Raw genomic sequence first — 23,024 nt, forward strand, 5'->3', positions numbered from 1 at the left:
AAATGCGCTTCACATTTTTGTATCGTGACATCTACCCATTATTCAAATAATCAGTTTATAAAATATTCCATCCCGGACCGGAACTACACGGTCGGAAGCATGAAGTGCAGTTCAGTTTTAGTGGCTGTTGTGGAAGAGAACAACCCTGATGTCCACGCTGACAGAGTCGCGTGCAAAGGCTAGTAGTAAATAGCGCGAAATGTTGGGAAGTGGTCATGGGCCTCATTGATACTTGCAGATGTCGGTACTGGACTTATATCCTATTTATTACTTCTTCTTCTTTTTGGTTAGTGGCGTTTCCTTATAGCATTTATTACTCAGAAAGAAAAAGTTAATGTAATTTCAATGTGTACATGATTTTTTTTTAAATTAAGTCAACTAGTAACATTGCTCGTATGTTTCTAAAAGGCGTTTGGCAATTTTTCTCTTTAATGTTCAGGCATAAACAAACGACTTTATTCCATTCTACAAACTCCTTTGTGTTTTCTCAGCACAGTACCCAATATTAAAGTTCGCCCAACAAATAAACAGTAACAGTGCGAATGAAGCCATAGCATAAAACAAAAAAAAAAGGTTTAGTCACATGGTGCACTTAGGGCTGACTAAAATTGTTAATTTTATATTAAGTGTACATTTATTGAAACGTATATAATAAATGTTAAAGTTGTTCTTATTTTAGGTTAATTTATTCAAGTAAATAAAACGTACGGTTATTAAGATAAATAAAAGTTTAAAATATATTTGATAAAGGCATTCAACCGAGTGTAATCATATTGTCTGTTATTTCAGCAAACAACTGGTGATTTCCTTTTTTCGATGACGATACAACGTGATGTGGCCCAACAATGCAGTATTGCAAGTTGCAATTCACATCCACTGTTACACCCGTATATAATATACAGTCTTGTAGAACACATCTGAAATTAAAAGACAAATTAATATGAAAAAAGTAATAAACAACCGTTATAAATATTTATTTGATTCTATCACTTTCATTCATTCATACATTTTCATATGGTGCTAATACCATAGTTATTTTTTTTTTATATAAATGTAAAACTTTTTGGGTTTGTTTTGTCGATACTCAGGGCGGGAGGTACTGACTGGATTCAAAGAAGAAAGGAAATTCCTTCCTAATTAGATTTATAGTATGTAAGAACATGCACACACATGCGTGTATGTGTGTGTGTGTGTTTGTAAAAATCAACTCACCCTTCTTTGACGGTAACATTATTCATTAATATGCAATTGGTTAATCTGACTTTGTTTTCGATGGTGCAATTACTACCAATGAATGTGCTTTTTAATGATGTCTTCTCACTAATGCAACTTTTTTCTCCGACTGTACAGTTTTCATCGATTTGTTTTGTGCTAACTTCACTATTAGGATGTATCCTCTCTAATAGTTCTGTACCTGTTATTTCTTGCCATTTTGATAGTATCTAGAAGATTTTAACATGTAAAAAAATTAACATATAATAATAGGTGAAATTTATTTTAACATATGGTACTCGGTTGTATCAATTTACTATGTGACAAAAAATATAAAGGTTTTTAACATAATCAGATAAGAAGTTATTTGTAAAACAATTATTATGAAAATTACCTTGCTGTTAGACAAGTACAATGCAGATAATGTGTTCACTCGGATACCAAAAGTATTTTTATCGGGTATATGGGCATAGCACCGCAAAGTATCATTATAGTAAACACCTTTACTTCCTAAGGTATGATCATTGTAAGCTGACATTTTTCGTATCTTACTCTCATAGCCTTGTTCTACGGCATAATCAAAAATATCTTTAGTTATATCAACATTCTTCTCTGAGGTTCCTTTTCTTTCAACTTGGTTTTTCGGCTTAGCGAGCTGTTTCTTAACAATATGAGGGATTAATTCTCCTTTGACTGAAGTAAATTTGTCTGTATCAACTACATAATTCACTACCCACTTCTTCATTACATATACATGGGCGTCTAATAGTCTACTGTACATGCTTATAGAATTAAATTTCTTGATGAGTAATCTTGGTGTTGTGACATTTTCTTCAAAATCACTAGCGCTGGCAAGAAAAACTAATCTTTCTGTTTCTTTGTCTATGCAAACTAAATCTCGATCTGGTTTGGCTTTAGTTTTAAGTCCAGGTAATTCAATCCATTCTTCTGGGCCATTGTTGAAGAAGAGTGTAGCAAGAGCTGCATCATGTTTTCGGTAAAGGTTTAATACATCATTTAAATTTATGTTGGTTATGAGATCTCCTGAGACTATTATAAGATCTGTGTTCACTTTACTACTAACATGTTTCAGAGAGTTAGCCGTACCCCAATCTTCTTCTGATGGAATAACAATCAAGTCGTATTTGATTTTCAATGGGCATTTTTCGAGTGCATTAATGATGTTAGATTTATCTTCATCCAATACAACCAACATGGTTTCTGAAACACCAATATTAAATTATTACTTGACAATTATTTAATTACTTGGGAAATTCAAAATTTTTATCTATAAAGTACCTTGAAATCCAAACTTTTCTAACATGTTTAATGAATACCATAGTACAGGATATGGACCAACAGGTAAGAGACATTTAGACACTGTTCCTCCTACATCAGGCATGCGAGATCCTCGTCCCGCCGCCAACACGACTGCTTGAAATTCTAGTATCTTATGCATTTTTTTTATATCTGGGAAAATGTATAGGTTAGCAATGATAATACCGAAGACTATTTATTATACTTTAAGTTATTTTTATTATGCAGTAGGAAATGTAGTAACTCTTTATTTACCTTTAAATTATAATTTGTTTAAAATTTTCAATTTAAAATGACGAGAACCAATTTAACATATTTAATGAATGACAACTGTCAACTGTGTACCTAACTACTTACGAATAAACGAATAGATAATTGACAATAACAGTGATTGTGTTGCCCGTTAGCAGGAAAACTATACTATATATATTCTTATCCAAAGCAGAGGAGTTAAATTAAAAAATAGTTTTAAAAATAATGGATATTGCTTCAAACTACAATACAATACAGTATATACGTACAATTGTACAATAATTCTTTTGCATATTGACAGTCATAAAAATAATAGTTTATAATAAATCCAACTACATACATAAACCACATCCTTTCAGGTCACATTAACCGTTTGCTTTGCTTTATAAATACATTTATTTTGATCTACATTATATATAACATATAATCCATATAAAAATAACAGTAACTTATTAAATGAAATAAATAATGCAATAAATATAAACACCGTTATGACAAATGTCATCTTGCAAACTTATAATACTGCCTTATTATCACTGCCTTAAACGAACTGAAGCTGAGAGATGTTTCTTCCGATAATACCATTTCCAACGTTCTCGTCACGTATTTACCAGTTTAAATTAAAAGTACGTTACACCGTCTTGTTTTTAAAAGAATGATAATTTCATGATAGTATTGTAATATAACTATATTTCAAAATGTAAAGCGTTTGCACTCGGAAAATCCAAAGGTCAGTCATTGTTTTCACTTCTTTGACGTAAACAAATAATCCTTATCGTGGAGTGGCTGACAAATGGTGTAATAAAGAATATTATTTAATGTAACGTAGTGTACAACCTTTACTAGTTAACGACATTAGAACTATAAAAGTTATTAAAAGAACGTTTTATTTTTAATAGGTATTCAATTTAATATTTTTTTTTACAGTAGGTACTTCAAATTTGTAGTAAAATGTACCGTATTTTTAATAGAAATAGAAGATTTATAATATTTATACTGATTAAGATTTAAATAAAAAAACAAGATTGATATTTAAAAAAATAAATATAAAATATTTAAATAAGGCATTCATAAAAATGTGTTTAGTCATCGTCGAGAGGGGGTGGTGGAGTGACTGAGATGCTATCCACCGGAATTGCTAACGATCCAGTTTGCATTAGAAAGTTGAGTGAAGCAGATTCCATGTCAACTGTAGGTGCTGGAAGAATAAAATAATACGAATATTATCTTTCTTCTAAAAGCATAAACGTTTTATGTTTGTTAGTAATACCTTCGTCAGCTTCTGATGGTTGAGGAGGCACTGGTTTCGGTACATTACAAGGTAAACAGGGTTTTATCTGCTGATCTGGCGCATCAGTCAAATATACCTTGTCAGGAAAATAAGTTTCAAATTATAAGCAAAGTACCACTAAAACTACTCTCCTAGTGCGAAATTCTGTTTAAAATCATTAACTTTAATGATTAAAAAAAAGTAAGAGTACATAAATGCAAAAGCTTTTCTTGAACAGTACATACGCAACCAAGAAAACACTAAGGATTCTACACACTACAACGTAGTAACTATGACCATAACAGGAACGTGTCAGACAAAAAAAATATTTGTATGGAAAAGTATGAGATTATGCCCACTAGCTCGTTACGTCGCCGATAAGTGAATAGTATTGTAGGGCATATCGTTTTGCATGTCACTTCTGATATGTTCCTAGAAAGGTCAAAGTATGTTACATTGTGGTGGGTAGACTCTTTTAATTGGTTTGAATTGGCGAAAAGATTGACCCGAATGAATTCTAGTATTTGTTACGTGGTAAACTGCCTTTCCATTTGGAATGTACTATTTTCCGGATGTGAAGTAGCAGATCAGTCAAGCTGAACCGATGATGAAAGTTAAAGAGAGAATTTAGTTTGAATATAGATATTTTTCGTAGATTGCATTAAGTCAAGCTCTAAAGGCAAGTTTTGTTATAGATAAAAAGAAGCCCGTATCCATGAAACTAGTTTGTAAGAATTTACTTTGCCATCAGTTCCAATTCCTGTAGTGATGCGTCTTTGGAGTGGAGTGATAATCATACCTACTGGAGCCCGACTTACAGCTCCAGTAATTATGGTATGCGAGCCTCCACAATACCTTTGACAAATATGGGATCTGCAATATTAATAGTAGAATTTATTTTTCTTATTTTATATCTATCAATAATTATTTAAACCCACAAATACCTAGGATCTTTCGGATGTGGGATTGGTCGACCTGGGTAACATAATAAATGGTCACCATCTTCCTTTGGTTTGTTCGTTTCACTATCAGTAGCAGGCTGATCGCCCGATTTTGGAAAAGCTGGAAGAGCTGGTATCAAATCAGGTTTTTCAAGTTCCATATTTGCTGGAGAAGCACATGAAAGGCATGCCGTATCATGGAACAGTTTTTTGGATACAGCGGCGGCATTTGGCTCTCCTACTATATCCATAATTGACTTAATATTTTTCCTTAACTTTTCTAAGTTAGCGTTTACATCATCACGTAATGACGCAACTTGTATCCAATCAGCTTTCTCATTCAATTCTCTTAAGAGGTCGTCTATAGCTTTCTGTAAGTTTTTTTTAATAACATTTTCATAAACGTTTTAATTTATATTGAAAATATTTCGAAACTGTGTAATTTTGATTATTGATACAATATGAGAATTCTATACTTTATTTCTTACTTGCCAAATAATCTCTTGATTATTAAATTTGTCATAAGCGGCACCTATGCGTTTTTCGAAGTCTCCCCGAACAGCGTCAAATTGCTGTTGTGATACAAGACCATTCAGAGCGCCGAGACCTGCTTTGTCTCTTAATGCATCAGCAACTTCCTCACGATCAGATTTAGTTTCACGAAGGATCTCAATTTGTTTCCATAAACCCTAATATGTTATAACAAGTTAAAAATGTTAAAACTGCTAGACTACAGATATTGCAACTTGATCATTAAATTTTGAATTAACAAAGAATAAAGACAAAAACATTATCCGTGTCATTAAAAATTCAAATAGAAAATAGGCCGTTAAATATTAATAGACCCGAACAGGATCCAATCTGCATCCGCTGGTGCAACGAAATATTCCGTAAGCGGTAGATTTGAATCCTGCTAATGAAGATAAATTATTCTATATTTTTATTTGAGTTTTAACATAATTATAGGAATTAACAGTTTTAACCCATTGATGAAAACGGTGTGTGAAATACTCTTATATTGCAGTTTATGGTCACAGCTTCAGATAGAATCTAGAACGAAGTATTTAAATTTTATACAATTTACCTCAAGGTCTATAAAAAGAAGACCCTGCTGATCCTTCAAGTTCTTCTGTTTAATATTTGCAGTATCAAATTCCATTTGTAAATTCGTGATGTTAGTGTTTAATTCTGCTGCAGCTGAAATTATATTTCAAACATTAATAAAATAGAGTTAGAAAAGTTGTTTCAAAACTTGATGTATCATTTTATTTTGGATCATACCAGCAGTATCTCCTCCAGTATTGGCGATGGCCTCAGACATTGATTCTAATCCAACCTCTAAGTCATGTTGCATTTGTGTAAGCTGTTCTTGATAGTCAGTCATCTGTCATAAATATTTTTGAGTTATGAATAAAAAAAAAAATAATTAAAAGATAACACTTCTGTAATTTATAGCGTTTGAAGAACAAAATGTTATTTGTATTTAGAAAATTGAACAGGCATCATTCATATCAAATAGGTTAAAATATCAAATTTAGTTTGGGGTCTCAATTTTTGGTTACCTTTACAGATATATAGTTGGAAAACTTACGTATGCAGATAAACCCGTGTCTAAAGAATTTATTTGGGTAGCGTACTCTGTTACTAAAGTTTCTAAATCATCCATTCTAGTGTTCAAATTCAGAGCATCGTTAAGTTTTCTTTCTGTTGTAAATTATAGAAAGTTGCAGATAAATTTATAACTATCTCAAAGTATTTTTTGTATTATTAGGTACCTAAACGAGTTGCAATATTTAAAGCACTATCGGCGCTTGATGATGATTTACCAATATTGATTGTTACTGCTTTCAAAAGGGTATCATGAAGTAGTGCCATCGCATCACTGTAATTAAAAATGTGTATAGATATAATATTTTAATTTGTAAGTCTACTCCTTAAAGACGCACTCTAATTCCTGGTGGGTGACCAAATTGGGCTTAAAAGCTGGAGTTAGAATATCTGAATCTCCTGATGGTGGTATGTCTTCATAGCGAGCATCTATTTCTTGTATTGCTTCACCAGACGTTGTGGGTGGTCCAATTTCTACTTTTTCATAAGGAGTCACTACAGTTGATTTTCTTATCCCTCGTAGTTGTTTTTGAGATTTTTTGCGTGAACTTTTCTGACCCATTTCTGATGATCCTGGTCCTCCAAACAAAACTTCAGTTTCAACATCCGCGCCGTCTTTCTAAAAATAAATCATAAGTCTTTATTTTGTCACATTAGATTTATATTAGGTAAATTTAGTGTACTAACCTCTAGCAATGTTGATATATCGACCCCTTTTTGTTTTGCAACATCAGTTACTAAAGTCATCATTTGCTCTAAAGCTTTTTCCGCAGCTTCAACGCGGGCTGATAGTTGTAATGCTGCCATAGCATCAGTTAAAGATGCACCCCTTCGAAGCTCTTGCATCAATTCAATATTTTCCGGAAACTCTGCTCTACCAACGGTACCGAATTTTTCTTGTAATTCTCTTACCTGTTTAGCTAGACGGTCATACTGATCTTGGGTTACAACCGATAGTGGTTGATCTCTTTTATCTGACAAAACAAAATGGGGCTATGACTATCATTATTTTTTTTTGTTAATGTTCGAGTAATTTATACCTGTTTTTGCTTCAACACCAGTGTCTGTAGGCACGCGCTCAACTGGAAAACAAAACTCCTTTGTCAGTGGCATGTTGACTTTTTACGAGAGCACCTTCTAAATGTTTATTTTAATATCTTACCAATGAGAAGTTTTTCGTATTGTGCCTCTGTAATTTTTTTTACTTAGTCATAATAAGTAGTGATACCGATTGAAAAAACAGTATTTTATTAAAATCTTTCTAATCTTTCTAACCCATTTCATCTAATGAAGCCATAGGAGTTGGTAATTTCTTTGCTTCCTCTCTTGAGTCTGCTCTCTGCAACAGATTTTAGATCAAATTACAAAAATGCGAAGAAATTGACTATAAATATAAAAAACTTGGTGATAAGTAAATAAATCAGTTTAAGATAATTAAAATGTATTAAAGGCTGGTAGGAAATTATATTTTTTATGTTGTTAGAGCTCCATAAAGCTGTCGACAATATTAATATTTCTATATTGTGTAATATACTTACCTGGATATAGGTGGTAGTTGGAAAATAACATGAAAAAAAATAAAGTCAAGCCACCAAACTGAGCTAAAAAAAAGAATAAAACAAAAGAATATAAACGCTGTATGGGATATATGTAGATGAACCTGATTGACAACTCGAAGTTCTTGCTCTCTCTGCTGCTCAATAATCTCCAACAGCTGATGATAATCTTGAGAGGAGAACTAAACAAAATGTTAGTAATATCTTGAAATATTATCCACATGTTATCGTTACTAGTGCATACCTTTTTCTTAAGTGACTCTGTAGTCGCTTCTGTAGAATCCTTAATGGTTGATTTCATTTCAGAAGATTTGTCTATACTCGATTTTTCAGTTTTAGAGGAGAGTGATGTCGATGTTTTAAATATTGAGGATGAAGTAGTTTTGTCTGTAGTTGACTTTGAAGTTGTTTTATCCGTCGAAGTTATTTCAGATGACTTGTCAGTTTCTGATTTTTCTGCAATGTCTTCACCTGCAAGTTCATTTCTGTCTCTCGTTTGTTCTCTCAGCCGTCCCCCACCAATTCCTTTAGCACTTTCACCAACCCCACCCTTTCCCTTTCTACCACCACCTCCACCTCCGCTACTACCGCTACTACCGCCGCCACCGCCACTTGCTTTGGGTTTTTTCCTCTTTTTTGGAACATTTGCTTTAATTTTGACTTCCGTCACTGAAAGAGTTGAAGGTACTCTTGCCATGTAGGGATCAATTTCAACTTCTACTTTTCTTTGCAAAAGCCGTAATTGGCTTGCGAGAATAAAGAATATAGTATGTAGTAGTTTGAAATTAACTACATTTTGCTGAAACAATAATTTCAAATTTAAATTTCAAAATAGTATATCATATATACATACTTTAAGAGAATGAGGCACCTCAGTAAATATAAGTTAAAAAATTGTTTATTTGTTTACGATGGTATATGGATGGTAGTCGGTAGATAGGTATGTTTATCTTAAAACAGTATATGTTTTTTAAATGTTGATGAAAAAATACATAGGGAAAACTCACTTTCTCTTCTCCGAAAGCTGAATCTATCATTTCTTGAATAGTCAATAGACTGTAGTTCGACATTTTATGTATAAATAATCTCTTTTAAACAAGTTAAATGTAATAAAAACCCTTATTAAATGAACTTACAATCTTAATATCTGAATGAATTAGAAAATAGTTAAAATCTGGTAGGAATTCGCATGAACTATCTGTCAATAAATAACAAATATATATTTTTATTTCTGTCCATGTGGATAATGTCCTATAAGAACTTTTTTTACGATTCATTAAATAATTTAAGTAATATATTTTGTTTTGTACTCAATAACCCCAAAATCTTTGTAGCGTGCCCTACAAAGTGCTCAGATTCTAGTTAATAATCAAACAGCACATTTTTTTATCGTAAAAGATATGTGTGCGGAGGAAGAAAACTACCCTTTTTTTTCTGCGTAAAAAAATGTTTCTTTTATTTTCATCTAAATCTTCGATACCATTATATACCTTTGGCAGTGTTGCTCTCATTAGAGAAGTTCGAACATTTTGAATTATCTCAAGGCATTATAATTTTGTACTTGTCTTAATAATCTTAATTCTTATTACTATAAATACCTTTATTGTGTCTATGATAAGATATGCATGTAATTTGGAGATTTGGAATGGATATTAACTTCCTTTCCTTTTATAAAATGATGTCTCTCCAAACAAATGTGAGCGAGTGATATATATATTTACATAACTTAACAGTTTAAATTTGCCTAAAAAAGTAAATAAATTTTAGTTATACAGTAATGACACGCACCTTTAGAGAAAAAGTATACTATGTGTATTTAAGTACTCGGTATATACTCGTATGTAGTTTGAAACAAGACTAAAATTACGTAATTACTTTTTTTTCTACACAAAGAAATCTAGCGACTAGTTTTTTGCCACACAGGATATCTTATGACAACATAAATAATTCACGACAATAGTTTTTAAATAACAATAATATTTTTCCTTTTTATCGCATGCGAATAACTTTTCCTTTTTACATTATAATCTTTTCAAGTATCGATATATTTTTCACTTCAAGCCCATTACATTTGTTGCCCACATGGTAGAAATGCACTAAAAATTAAAAAAACTCATTCCATAGTCGTTAATGTGCTGTCATGTTAAGTTAAAAATGATGTCACGAAGCTAACCATACATTGTCATCATCACTGAACGTCCTTTCATAATTCCAGCTCAATCGTTGATGATAGCTGCAAAATTGAATTGTAAATTTAATTTGAGCAAATTGCATACATGTAAATGCATGCATTACAAAATAAATAAAAGATTCTAATAGTGAATACATACTGATGGCATTTGGATTGAGGCAACATTTTTAGTATATATGAAATAAAAAAGTTATAAAAAAAAATTCTTTATTTTATTATACATACATATTTACAAGATTTTTTAATTATAAATATTAACATAATAAAGTTTTATACTATATCGGACACAACTGTTATGTGGTGATTTTAATTTTTGATTGGTCTTATTTACAATAAGAAATGATATTTCTTAAATATAGATATATTTTATACATATTATATTAAATAAATAACAATAGGCTGCAAAATGCATTGCAACATAATTATAATGAAATAAAATATTATTAATTGAAAAAATCTTTAAGTGCAAAAGGAATCAATCCAAATTATTTAATTTAACTACCTATTAAATATGCGACTACTTATCTATGTATTTAGTGACCTAATATTAGGCACGAATCCGACAGTCAGAAGAGCGCGAAGTAATGCAAGCGGGAGCCTCGATAGGAATCGGTGAGGTGACCGGCAAAGTAGCCTCAGTACCCACACTTTGACTAGAGATTTCATGCGCTATAGAAGACGTCGGTTTGGCTTGTTCCTTGGATATGTCAACCTTGTTATAATTCGATTTAATCCCAATAACATCGTTCAATAATCTGTCTTGTTTCATAATTTTTATATCCGTAACTAACACTGCTAAAGGTGGAGGTGGTGGAATATAATATGAATGTGGTTCATAATTATCATCAACATAGTCCTCGGGATTCCAGGCTGCTGTGGTTGTGGTTGTTGTAGAAGTTGAAGTCATTTTAATAGGTTTCGCCTTATGAATTGTCGGTAAAACCTTTTCTTTAATATTTTTTGCAGACATGGTTGCTGTCATTGGGACATTAACTATTTTTCTAATATTACTTGATCTAGTCTTCCTTCGTGATTGTAGTTTTGGCACATCGAGAAAGAATGGGTCAAATATGAGGTCAGATTCTTTATAATCATCGTAGTTTATTGCCACGATTGGCTTAACTGCATTAACCACATTACCGACGGTATAGTTCAACCTTTTGCCGTTACTGTCGCTTACAGATGCACTAGCCGTCACTATAACACGTGGTGGGCTTTTTGGTTTGGGCAGATTACGTTCTGTTACTGTAAGGGGTGGTACAGATCTTGCTGATAGTGAAGATTCATTTTCTTGGCTGGAATCCTCACTGCGTTTGCGATCATAATAAAATGGATTAAAAGGTAATGGTTGCTGCGGGGGTAAATGTTGTGGGTAATTTTGATGGCGATGTTTCACTGTAGTTTCTAACCTTTCAGAAGATTGTGAACTTTGACCAGGCCGTAATATTTGGTCTCGTGGATCAGCTGTAGTTGGACGAAAAGGCGTCGGCTGTGGACGCTGCACAAATGGCACTGGACGTGATGGGCGAGGTGCAGTTCTTGAAGATTCGTATTGGAAATGGTCAAACTGCTGTGGCGGGGCATGAGTTATATATATGCCATCAGCCGGACGAAAACTTTGTCTTTGAAAGGATATGGCTTCAGATCCTGGACCTCGATGCCGATATATAAATTCTTGAGGTGAAAGTAATGAAGGGTCTAAAGTTGATGACGGTATTATGGATGGTTTTATTGAGGGTATTTGAGGTGAATAAGAAGAAATAGATGGCGTAGACGAAGTAATAAAATGCGGTATAGGAGTGGGTGGCGACGATGGTGACACTGTCGATAGTGGTGGCAATTGGCTCGTTGACGGCTTTCGAGTTGTGGTAGATGTAGAAGTGATTCCTTCAGCAGTTGTTGAACTCAAAGGCGGTGCGATGTCTTCTTCATATTCGACGTCATCATCATCGATACTGTCATCATCCTCTTCATAATCTGTAATCACGGATATTTGGATATAATATTTTATTTTCGTATTTATATCTTTTTGTGACTTAATGTTAATATCACTTTAAAAGACATTCTAAATTTTCACATATAAGCTTTTGTAGGGGATGCATTTCCATATATTTAAATGTCATGTGAATAAAATGTTTTTCTTTTCATGTGACTGAATATTGTTTTGTTTCTATTTCATCACATGCTCCTGTATTAATTACCTTTCTTATTTTCTTCTTGTTTAGATTGCAAATTGGAGTAAGATGCAGAATTTTTGTTATCATCCTGTTTTATTTCCTGGATTGGGTCTTCAGTAGAATCTATGGTTTCCGAAGACTGATTTTGTGTCTTATCAGGTATAGTAGACAAGTCATTAGTAAATGGATCTGATAGGTCGGTTGTGGTGGGTTTATTGGATGTTTGTGTATTCGATGATTCTGTAGGTTTTGGTTGTAATTTAGTTTCTGGTATTTCAGGTTGTATAATGGGAGGTGCAGTACTTCCGTACAATTCTAAATTTAAACTATAGAACTTTTCAGACTTTGTACAGTCGACTTCGTCTACTCTTTCGCAGACTCTCGTTTCCTGGAATGTAAATAATAGAAGTTTTAATATTCACCATTTATATAACAGCAATATCATTTCAATTTATTTTACAAAGAATGAATACAATCTGTTTTTGATTTAATTTAAGTTTTATTTCAATAGTATAAGTATCTTTTTTAATGTGATTAAATCAAGAAACAAATAATTTTGAATGGAAAGTGTCTCTGTATATTGATATATTTAAATAAATTTAAATCATCACCATACCAGCCAATGCGAAAATGTGATCGTACCTGATCAAACACAGTGCCGTTGAGGCAAAGGAATTTGATATCCATAGGTTCTTCGTGCTGACCGACGGTGCACACGTGGAACATCTGACATGAAGTCTCCAAATCAGCATAATAACCCCCAATCACTTTGCCAGTGCATGTGAAATTCGTGTCTGGGAGGTTGTCAAAGTCCAAATACTGTAAAAAAAATCGGAATATGTTTATTTGGGCATTAGACATATATTTTTTATTGTTTGGTTATCGTACGGATATTATTGTCAATGACATTTAGCACCGCCGTTGTCGGATGCTATCGTTTTTTACTGTATTTAATCTTATGTTTAAAGCCTATTCAGTACAGTGCAATGTTTATATTAGTAATCAATAGAAAATATTATGTTTTAATACTTACTCCTGGTTGAATGGACCCTGATATCCGGAATTCATTTTGAAAAACAAACAGTAGCAACCACAGCCAAACTGAAACGATATAAATGAAATTATTGTATTTAGCAATAATTTGGACACCGAGTAATTTACATCACTGTCTTGTTGTAATATAAACAATAGACGTGTTAATGTATTTACCTTGTAAAGCAGAGGCGGTACGCGCTACAAGCGTGCCGCCGACTGTAAACCGAGCCTGCCGCCGCATCTGTGGAAGAAAAATATACTATGAACATTATTATTGTTGTTTATAATTATTAAAAAAATAAATTATATTTATTCAAATACATTTCTTTATTATCTACAGTTTTCGATTGCTAAAAGTATGTTTATTATTTAAATAAAATAAATTTTGTAGCAAAGTTCTTTGTGATATTATCTTTGTGAAATCTGTTTATAGTGTTTTAAGAAGAAATTCCATTAAGTACCAATAGTACAATAGTTTAATAGTGAATATTTTAAACAGAAATTATTATAGGACGTTTCAAAATGTCGAATTTATTGACCCATAATAAAATCAAAGAGTCCATATTATTTTCTTTTTTTTAGTTTATAATTATCATCATTTGTAACTTTTGCAAGAGAAGACAAGTAATTGTTATTTTAGTACGTAATGTAACGTTACAGGGAAATGGTTCTTTGTTTTGGAAGTTAGTAGGTTTATGTATTTCCTTATTACATAAAATGTTCGTTGTTGTCGAGTGATTCCAACATTGCTATGTAGAATTTAGACCATCAGTTTTCTAAAGTCCCAGCTTGTAATCAATGTTTACTAGTACTTCATTCTAATAACGGAGATCGATATAATGTTGCGATAATAATAAATCCAACAATGGCTTGTTCAAAATTTTCGCACGCGCATCACAAAATAACAATAGCATTTCGACATTTACAATTAGCCATCTACAATGAATTGTTCCAATATGTTTCATACAAATTGCATAAGAAAACAATTATATGTTTCGATGTTAAAATGCTCCACTTTTACGAACTTTGGCAGAAGGTGATTTATTTTATAAATGAAGTATACAATTTACACTGGATTTTTTTTTATACAGATTAAAAATTATGAAGATTTTTTTTATAAATTTATTACATGCATATTTAGCCAAACATGAACACTTAATTAACACAAAAACGTATATTTGATATTTTATTAAGTAGATTACAAAAGTTAAATATCCTTTTTTTTTTAATAGAACTGTTTTACACTCCAGTATTGTGTTTTGAATTGAATTTTAAACACAATATCCGGATTGGAATGTAAGTCAACAACGTATCGCAAATCTAAGAAGAGTAATAATTAGAATTAAATTAATAAGTAAGGATTAAATAGCGCAGCTTAATTCGGAAATTACTGAACAATTAAGAAGGGAAACGGATTTGAACAAGCAAACAGATACACCATCGCATCTTCTTTATTCACAATCACAATCACAATAACCATTCAGACACATATTATAGTTACTAGCCCCACAACTTGCAGTATTACACAATTTGATGCTTCTACACAGACATTTTGTTTGACAATTTGACATGACTAGTTCACAACACAAAAATAGAATACACTCTAAGCTTAGAAATCCCACAACAAGAAAACATTGAAGAAGAAAAGAATCTTTTAGAAACAGCACTTACAAAATTTCAAGGTACTGATCCTGACACCCGACTAAAATGACCGCGTTTAAAAGAGAGTAAAGTACTTTATGGTCTTATTTACACCTTTAATATTCGTATACTATCTACTTTTTTCTCATTGGATTCCGACTTACAACATCTACATACATTAATATATTGTTCTGATTTAGTAATAATAACAAAACTTGGCTATTAACTAGAGCTAGGAAATGTAGAAGATACAAGCATACAGAAGAAAAAGAATCATAAGCCAGCTTGGGAATTTAGATTAGAAAACGATATTAAAAAGCTTAGAGCAGACATTGGTAGCTTAACTGAATATATAAAAGGCAATAGATCTAAAAAAACTAATAGACAAAGTAGAGATAATATTAAAAAATACGAAATTGCACACTATCCACGTACAAGAAAACAAGAAACCAGAAGAATATATAGACACTCTTAAGCAGAAACTATCTTTGAAAGCATATAGACTTGAAAGATACACGAAAGCACTTAATAGAAAACACAACAATAATTTTTATTGTATCCACGAAAAAACTTTCTATACATCATTGAATAGTACAAACAATGAACAACAAATACCAAATAAAGATGAACTTAAAAACTACTAGCCAGGGATTTGGGAAAAAGGGAACGACCACAATTTACAGGCAAAATGGATTGAAGAAGAGAATCAGAATTGGGGTGATATGAAACAGATGGAATTTATAGAATTAAAATTAGATATTTAACTGAAGTTTTAAAGCAGACGAAAAATTTGAAAGCTGGTGAAATAGACTAGATACATAATTTCTGGTATAAAAAGTTTACGTCCTTACATGATATTCTAACGAAAACAATTTTAGACTTAATTAATTGTAGAGCTGCTCTTCCAAATTTATAACAACTGGTTTGACCTGTATGCTACCAAAAAGCCAAAACACCCATGATCCATCACACTACCGTCCCATAACATGCCTACGAACAATATATAAAATAATCACATTCTGCATTACCAAAAAATTCTGGATTTACCACCACTCACATACATCACCATGCAAAAAGTTGCTATTTTAAATACCTATTGGAAAGTAGGTAAGTTTTTGGAATCTGATAATGAGATGACTGACTTTTCACTCCCCAGAAACACTTGGTCACTGACCCGTGTGACTGGAATATTTGCCCCATTATTAGGGAGATATATAGTATAAGCTAAAAAATAATAATAGTTTGATATGACATTCTGTAAATTTGATTATAGATTATAAATGGAGAAAGTATACATTGCCAGTATTACTAATTTTTTTCGCTTTAACGAGGCTAATAAAAATTATGTAAAATGTGAACATTAAAACTGTAACACTATTAATACGTTACTAAAAGATTACAACAATTACGAAACAGACTTTCAAATTCAAGCCAACATTTTATTTTAATTACAATAATAGAGTATTTTTATACTAAGTGTGTATTGCTACAAATGGAGGATTATTAGCTTTTCATTGATAAATACTCGCAAATTATAACTAGGGTTGTTGAATGAGAAAGGAAAACGTTTTTAATGCAAAACATGTACTGAACACATATATTTCTAAAATTAAGAAATTTTATAAATTAATATATATCGACACATTTGCTATTTTATAATTTGTCATCATTATTCTCAATTGACTCTTTGTTTGCCTCCTTTTTGTAAAAAGTGTTGTGACGGAAAAATTAAGTTTGTTATGATAAAATAAACACCTGAAGGTTTTTGCAAGAATTATTGACTGTAGTTCGTTGTTGTCTTTAGGTGGTTGTCTAATATAAGTCTTTATTGTGAAAGCTATTGCAGCATTGCTACTATGTCCTAAGGCGTGGCTTCCTTCTAAGGCTGAAGCACGAAATTGGAGCAAAAGACAAAATCGCACTGAGCTCGACAAATTGATATTATCAAAGAAGATATTTTGTTTGTTCTTTCGTTTAATAATATCAAAGACTTTCGTGAGAAGATGTTTAAGATAAGACATTTTACTTCGCGATTATATTATATATATATGATTTTATTTTTAAAATCACTTAGTAAAAATCAAAAATCACAGTTTTATTTTTAATATTTTTTTGTTTTACAGAACAAATGATGATTATGTATTGTCAAGAAAAAAATAGGGTTGAAGTGTTTGTTAGGTACTGAATCACAAAAAAAAAAAAACACCAATAAGCCAATTTGAATAAAATGTCACAAACGAAATAAAACTTACGGAGATAAAACTTTATCTATTTGATTTATAAATCTCTATAAATAGAAAAAAAAAAACACTCATAAAAGTTCATTATCTTGAATAGAATAAAGATGTATTGTGTTAATAACTAAAACGTAATAAGTACTTACGAGTAAATATATCTTTTTAAAATGTACAGAAAAAACTTATCTTTTTTTTTGTAAATGTTTATAGAAATGAAATAATCATTAGTAATTATTACGTATACAAATATGGAATCTTTAGTTAGTGTATATGGAATTCATAAGTAAGTATTTAAGAACACATTAAAATTTCTGACGCTTTTTGAATTGAAACTAATCTCTATGACTACGGTGATAACTTATACGCGGCAGTTATTTGAGTATTATACAGTTAATACATATTCATTAACCAGCGGATGATAATTATATTTCAAAATTAAGTAATATTTACGTTAGACGTAAGAAATTGTCGGTTGCGTAATTTCAGAAATAGGCTCTGTCTTAGCTAGACCATTGGAATGTATGCTCTGTTATAAATTATAAAATATATCACTTTTAACCTACATTATCACGCTAAAATTACGGATGCGAATGTCTGTGTTCCTCTGTGAGCGTGCGCGTGTATATGTGTGTTTCTGAATTAATTTTACAGAACTAGTTAATTTTTTTTATAAAATATTTTATGTTTGCAGATGTAACCTGAAAATAGCACGAACCTAAATTTCTTTTTCTTTATTCCATCCCCTTTGCACTAAGAGTCAAACCACGACTAAAACAATAGTATTCATATATTTATATTTATCCTAAAAAATCAGCATTCAAATGATATGCAAGTGAGGATTTTTTTTTAAATTGAATGTTAACTGTGTTTCAAGTCCGTTATAGTAGTGAATTGTTTATAGCGGTCAGTTATTATTGAAGCTTCACCACAGCTACTGACTATATTAAAATAATGATATCAAGACAGCACGTGAAATGATATCAAACTTGTAAAGCGTAAACTAAATTTATTGATTTTTTAAATAAAATACATAGGTTTAAAATTGTATTAGTAGTATTGTTGGAAATCTTTATAGCTTGTGTTAGAGTGAAAAAGAAAGTTAATAGCTCGTATATAAATGGCCATACATAAAAAATTATAACATGATCGAGATTTGCATAACTCTTAAATAATATTAGGCGATTGGTGATTGTATAACACGTTTCTTCACATTACGTCCTGTTTGTCATGATTTAACTTAATTTGAACTTTGTAAGAATCTTAAACATTGTGGTTTAATGCGAGACAAATAAATGAAGTGTACTAATTGAATATATATATATATAGTCATTGAAACGTCTCTATGAATCTTCGTTTTAAAATTAATTAAAAGTGACACATTACATTTTATATTATACTTAAAGTCATTTATGTTGATAGACAAGCACGACACTGTTCTGATTTCAACACTAGTTCTTGTTTTATAAAACTGAACATGCTAAATGATTGTATTATAAAGTCAATGATGAATCGTAATATAAAAACAGCCTATTAAATTACAATGATTATGAATCCATTCGCTATCACGATATATCAATATTAAGACAGATCTGTAACGACTTAAAATATCATATATATAAATTTAAATGGTTAAAAAATAATCGTATTTCGGTAATAATTTGTTATTGTTTCAATTAATTTATTCAGTTAATATGAAAATGTTCTTTGTTTCTTTTATTAATCTTCGTAATTGTTTCATAAGTTTATATAACATTCAAAGACATTAAACTATATATTTTTTCATTTCACAATTCGCAATTAAGGTCCACCTCCACACGACTCAATTAGGCTAATAACAGACGATGCGTGCCAAATGATATCGCTTCCATATAAAGCTCATTTAACTACAGTTCATGAATACCGTCCTTTTTTAAGCTTATCAGATAACAAGCCTACGTAGAGTCTGCAGTCTATTTTTTAAAACCACATCACTCTTTTATGTGCACATAGAAACAACTATTAGAATCTAAGGATTATAAAGATTTATTTTATAATTTAACATTGCGAAAACGTATATCTTGATCGTATAAAAGAGAAACATTCAGGTATTTGCGGATGTTATAACGATAAGTCCATTGCATTATTGCATGACTTTATGTATAGTATTCTATATATAAGTTTTTTAGTATACATTTACACCTTACATGTTATCGTTTTTACTCCTGAATAATTTTATATTTATATCGTTAATTATTTATGAGCGAAAAATGTAAATGAAACTGTCTGAGTATCGTGTGTTGCTAAATTGTAAAAACAATCTCCCACTAACTGTACACAGTACAGGATAGCAGTGATAATGATTAGTTCGAACTCACGATTGACATGACTCAGTCTCAACCACGCTCCATCCGTTGTAAGCAAACAGGATACACTTATTTATTATCCTCTTTATATTACCAAAGAATGTTCCGTGGCACGTACATTTCATTAAAATGTTAACTCCCCCTTCATATCATTATCTGTGCAATCTAGCTTGCTGAAAGCAATTCATTACATTTATTTTTCTACCTTAATTTATGTTGTTGCAATTTGTAAGAATTTCTTAAAACTGTAATCGGAGTTGATTGTATGTCTAGCCGAGTTTGTCATTACGGTCGTTGTACTTATCAAATACGATTTCTTTCCTCTATGCATTGTAATTGAAGGTCAATTGCAAGGATTTCAGAAAACAGAAATTTAGTATGATATATTATGTTTGGAGAACTTTATATACTATATATTGAAAAAAATATATTATCATAGAGAGCATTTTACCTAAATACCTAATTGAATGTGTTCTGAATCGTAAAAGATTCGAATTTACTTGTAATATTCTTGTATTAATTTTTAATTTATTGAATTGAATAATCTATTTGATAATTCTCTTTACCCTTTCTACGCAGTGATGTCCAAAATACTATAGCTACAACATACCAGAGAGTGCACTAGGATTAGTTAGTTTTTCATTAAGTAAGTATATACGTACGTGTAGATTGCAATTACGTCTGAATTAAGGTTAAAAAGTAGGAATGAAAGTTGTAGACTCGTGGGAGTAATCACGTCCGCAGGATTTTATAATAGCCATACTTTTAATAGGACCGTATTTGGTACAAACGTTTGCTTCCTTTTTGAAATATCTCAAAATCAGCATGAGTATCTTTTTCTTCGAACTGTTTATTGTTTACTCACCAAAAAAATAACACGAAGTTGCTCGCGGATGCAATGATTTAGTAAGAATTATAAGAATTTTACAACATCCATTGACATACAGTTTTTATAGAACTGAATAATGTATTATTTTGTACTTAGTCACAAGGAAGTGTAACATAAAGAAATCGATTTAAATAATAATATATAATATGTGTACATATGTACTTTGCTACATAATTAAATGGAAAGCATTCTTAATATTGTCGGTAAGTGTTCAAATGGCGTCTAGCATTTATTATTGCAACATAACCAATTGCCATATATATATATAATAAAGCTGTTTTACAATTGGCATTTACAGTTTGCTTTATGTTTTCTTAGTAGTAACACTATAAAGTATGAATATATTTTTTTGGATTACCTTCTGTTTATAATTAGATTTTTATACGTAGCTATTTTTGGGAAGTAACCGATTCAAATGAGACAATGCAAACAGAAGTTCTGAAGTTTATGAAATTCTATTTTTGAAAAATAAATCATATGTCAGAGTATTTTACCAAATTCAAAACTAAATTTAATTTATTCTGTGTAGATATAAAAATACGATGTAAAAAACTTTGAACATAGTAATCAATGTCTAGACGGGATGGTAATCAAACGATACATTGAGCGCTATTAGAAGTTTTATAAATGTAATTATCGTTGAATTTATTGTATAAAATAATAAAAATAGATAAAGTCATCTAAACGACTTCTTTATTTTCGATGTTTTTCTAAAGAAGTTCAGGTTCTTTAAAAACAAAATCAATTATCTGTACAGCAATTTAAAATGAAAAATTCTACAATAACATTGCATTTTACTTAAGCAAAATCGTATGTTTTGTGAGGATTTAAATATAATTACGTAAGGTTATCAACGATTGTAACTTAGTACAGATATAACTTACTGTGAAGAATCGTTGAGTAAATACCGATTGTATTAAAATTTTGACACGCATTTGAAATCCTTTATATGATGCGGTAAGGTGTTTAAATTGTCATTATATAATTATATATATATATATATATATATGTTTTCATTTATATAATGATAAATGTAATTATTCGTTTGTTTCATACAAAGTACTTAATATATTAGCGTAGAGTTAAATTTAAATTATATGAAATTGAATTTAATATTGATGAATCAGTTTTTAGTTAAGAGGGATTTACATACATATATAGTTATGAAGAAGTAATTAGAATTATTTTGTCATTATATTATGTTTATTCCAACAAACCGTTTCCCATGACCTTTAATTTCGTGGCCGTTGTGAAGAAATCGTTTAGTTGTATTCCTTCCGACATGGGTCTTCCGAATTTTTGTTCATTTGTAGTGCGCTCAGAAGGAGAATTTTGAAGTATTTTATCCCTATAATTAGATTACTTTTAATTATTTCTTAAATTACACTTGTAATTATATGTTTTCAGGCGTTCCATCAGCATTAAACATTGTTTCTTTTGAAATAAGATCACAGAATGAGCATTACGTGATAATGTATGGAATTTTTTGCAATGATAATAATGTGGTACTTCTACTGTGACATTTCCTGTATTTATCTGCTTTTTACATTCGATAATTGCGTCAATACTACATTTTATTACTTTATTTAAGTAAAATTAATGTTCCGTTTGGATAAATGAAGGACATTTTATGATATTTTCTAAGTAATGGCTCAAATTTCTAAGAACCCATTCGTTTATATATGCAATTGTTTTAGTAGAATCCGGGGTCATTCCATGTAAAACTTTTAGAACATTCTTTTTAAATGCCGGATGAACACATTGTCATGAATCACGGCCAGATATGTGTCTGACATTTAAATAGCACAATACGATCAATATTATCTTGCATATTTAAAATTGTTATGCCCGTGTTATGCTCAGTTATGTATTATATGAATAAAGCATAAAGCCATAAATTTCCGCATCAAAGAAAAAACTTGTCTTAATTTTTTTCTTTCCTAGAACACCTAACCGATTTCAAATATATTTTTTAATTGAACAATACGATTAAATTGTAAGATTTTTAGCGTTAATTTTATAACGGTTAAGAAACTGGGACCGTTACCAGCATACAGTTGTTTATAATCTGGTGCTATGTCGTAATGTAATAGGCTCACGACTATTTAATTGCGAGCATCACGAAGATGATAGACGAACGTTACTAGATCGTTTTACGTTTATTTTCCCTTCAACTTGTAATTACATGTCAAATTTTAGCCTACTTAGTTATTACTTGGTTTCTAGATTATCTTATATTGTTCGCGTTCTTCTTGTCTCAGAATAATTGGGTTGATATTTTGTTTAGGTTCATATAGATTATGGAAATATGTTCAAATATATGCTGTAAGTTCTACAAACTAGTATTTTTGGATTT

General features: G+C 30.8%; 3 protein-coding genes across 5 annotated transcripts in view; all 3 read right to left on the reverse strand.

Moving 5' to 3' along the window:
* Window positions 1-710: 710 nt before the first annotated feature.
* Window positions 711-2,912, reverse strand: LOC116765845 (translation initiation factor eIF-2B subunit gamma). The gene is made up of 5 exons (XM_032655468.2): window positions 2,785-2,912; window positions 2,512-2,682; window positions 1,607-2,433; window positions 1,213-1,442; window positions 711-917 (listed from the first exon to the last, which is right to left on the reverse strand). The coding sequence occupies exons 2-5, from the start codon at window positions 2,669-2,671 to the stop codon at window positions 755-757; spliced, it is 1,380 nt and encodes a 459-aa protein (XP_032511359.2). The 5' UTR covers window positions 2,672-2,682; window positions 2,785-2,912; the 3' UTR covers window positions 711-754.
* A 715-nt stretch (window positions 2,913-3,627) lies between these two features.
* On the reverse strand, window positions 3,628-9,708 carry LOC116765844 (myosin-9-like). Of its 2 annotated transcripts, XM_032655465.2 has the most exons (17): window positions 9,164-9,708; window positions 8,401-8,955; window positions 8,261-8,338; window positions 7,876-7,939; window positions 7,763-7,789; window positions 7,641-7,682; window positions 7,288-7,574; window positions 6,939-7,219; window positions 6,768-6,874; window positions 6,584-6,696; window positions 6,274-6,376; window positions 6,077-6,189; window positions 5,481-5,681; window positions 4,996-5,363; window positions 4,792-4,924; window positions 4,052-4,148; window positions 3,628-3,979 (listed from the first exon to the last, which is right to left on the reverse strand). In XM_032655465.2, the coding sequence occupies exons 1-17, from the start codon at window positions 9,224-9,226 to the stop codon at window positions 3,864-3,866; spliced, it is 2,748 nt and encodes a 915-aa protein (XP_032511356.1). In that variant the 5' UTR covers window positions 9,227-9,708; the 3' UTR covers window positions 3,628-3,863. The 2 variants fall into 2 exon arrangements, with proteins under 2 accessions (XP_032511356.1, XP_032511358.1); XM_032655467.2 differs by lacking the exon at window positions 8,261-8,338.
* An 829-nt stretch (window positions 9,709-10,537) lies between these two features.
* LOC116765652 (mucin-2-like) overlaps window positions 10,538-23,024 on the reverse strand; it is a 34,256-nt gene continuing 21,769 nt past the window's right edge. The window contains exons 3-7 of one of the 2 annotated variants that reach the window (XM_032655212.2): window positions 13,734-13,800; window positions 13,558-13,625; window positions 13,167-13,343; window positions 12,549-12,912; window positions 10,538-12,324 (exon numbers count right to left, since the gene is read on the reverse strand). In XM_032655212.2, the coding sequence (XP_032511103.2) occupies window positions 10,895-12,324; window positions 12,549-12,912; window positions 13,167-13,343; window positions 13,558-13,625; window positions 13,734-13,800 (2,106 nt within the window). In that variant the 3' untranslated portion in view covers window positions 10,538-10,894. Of the gene's footprint in view, window positions 12,325-12,548; window positions 12,913-13,166; window positions 13,344-13,557; window positions 13,626-13,733; window positions 13,819-23,024 lie in introns of both variants that reach the window. The other variant, XM_061521874.1, reaches the window with a different exon arrangement.

The sequence above is a fragment of the Danaus plexippus genome, chromosome 11 (genome assembly GCF_018135715.1).
Source record: "Danaus plexippus chromosome 11, MEX_DaPlex, whole genome shotgun sequence".
Classification (NCBI taxonomy): domain Eukaryota; kingdom Metazoa; phylum Arthropoda; class Insecta; order Lepidoptera; family Nymphalidae; genus Danaus; species Danaus plexippus.

Coding starts and splice junctions, on each gene's coding strand:
- LOC116765845 (XM_032655468.2), bottom strand. CDS start 2,671: ATGCATAAGATACTAGAATTTCAAGCAGTCGTGTTGGCGGCGGGACGA. Junction 2,434..2,511: donor AGAAAAGTTTGGATTTCAAG/GTACTTTATAGA, acceptor TTGGTGTTTCAG/AAACCATGTTGGTTGTATTG. Junction 918..1,212: donor AATGTTACCGTCAAAGAAGG/GTGAGTTGATTT, acceptor TTTTAATTTCAG/ATGTGTTCTACAAGACTGTA.
- LOC116765844 (XM_032655465.2), bottom strand. CDS start 9,226: ATGTCGAACTACAGTCTATTGACTATTCAAGAAATGATAGATTCAGCT. Junction 7,790..7,875: donor GGCTTCATTAGATGAAATGG/GTTAGAAAGATT, acceptor AAAAAATTACAG/AGGCACAATACGAAAAACTT. Junction 4,149..4,791: donor GAATTGGAACTGATGGCAAA/GTAAATTCTTAC, acceptor TTTCCTGACAAG/GTATATTTGACTGATGCGCC.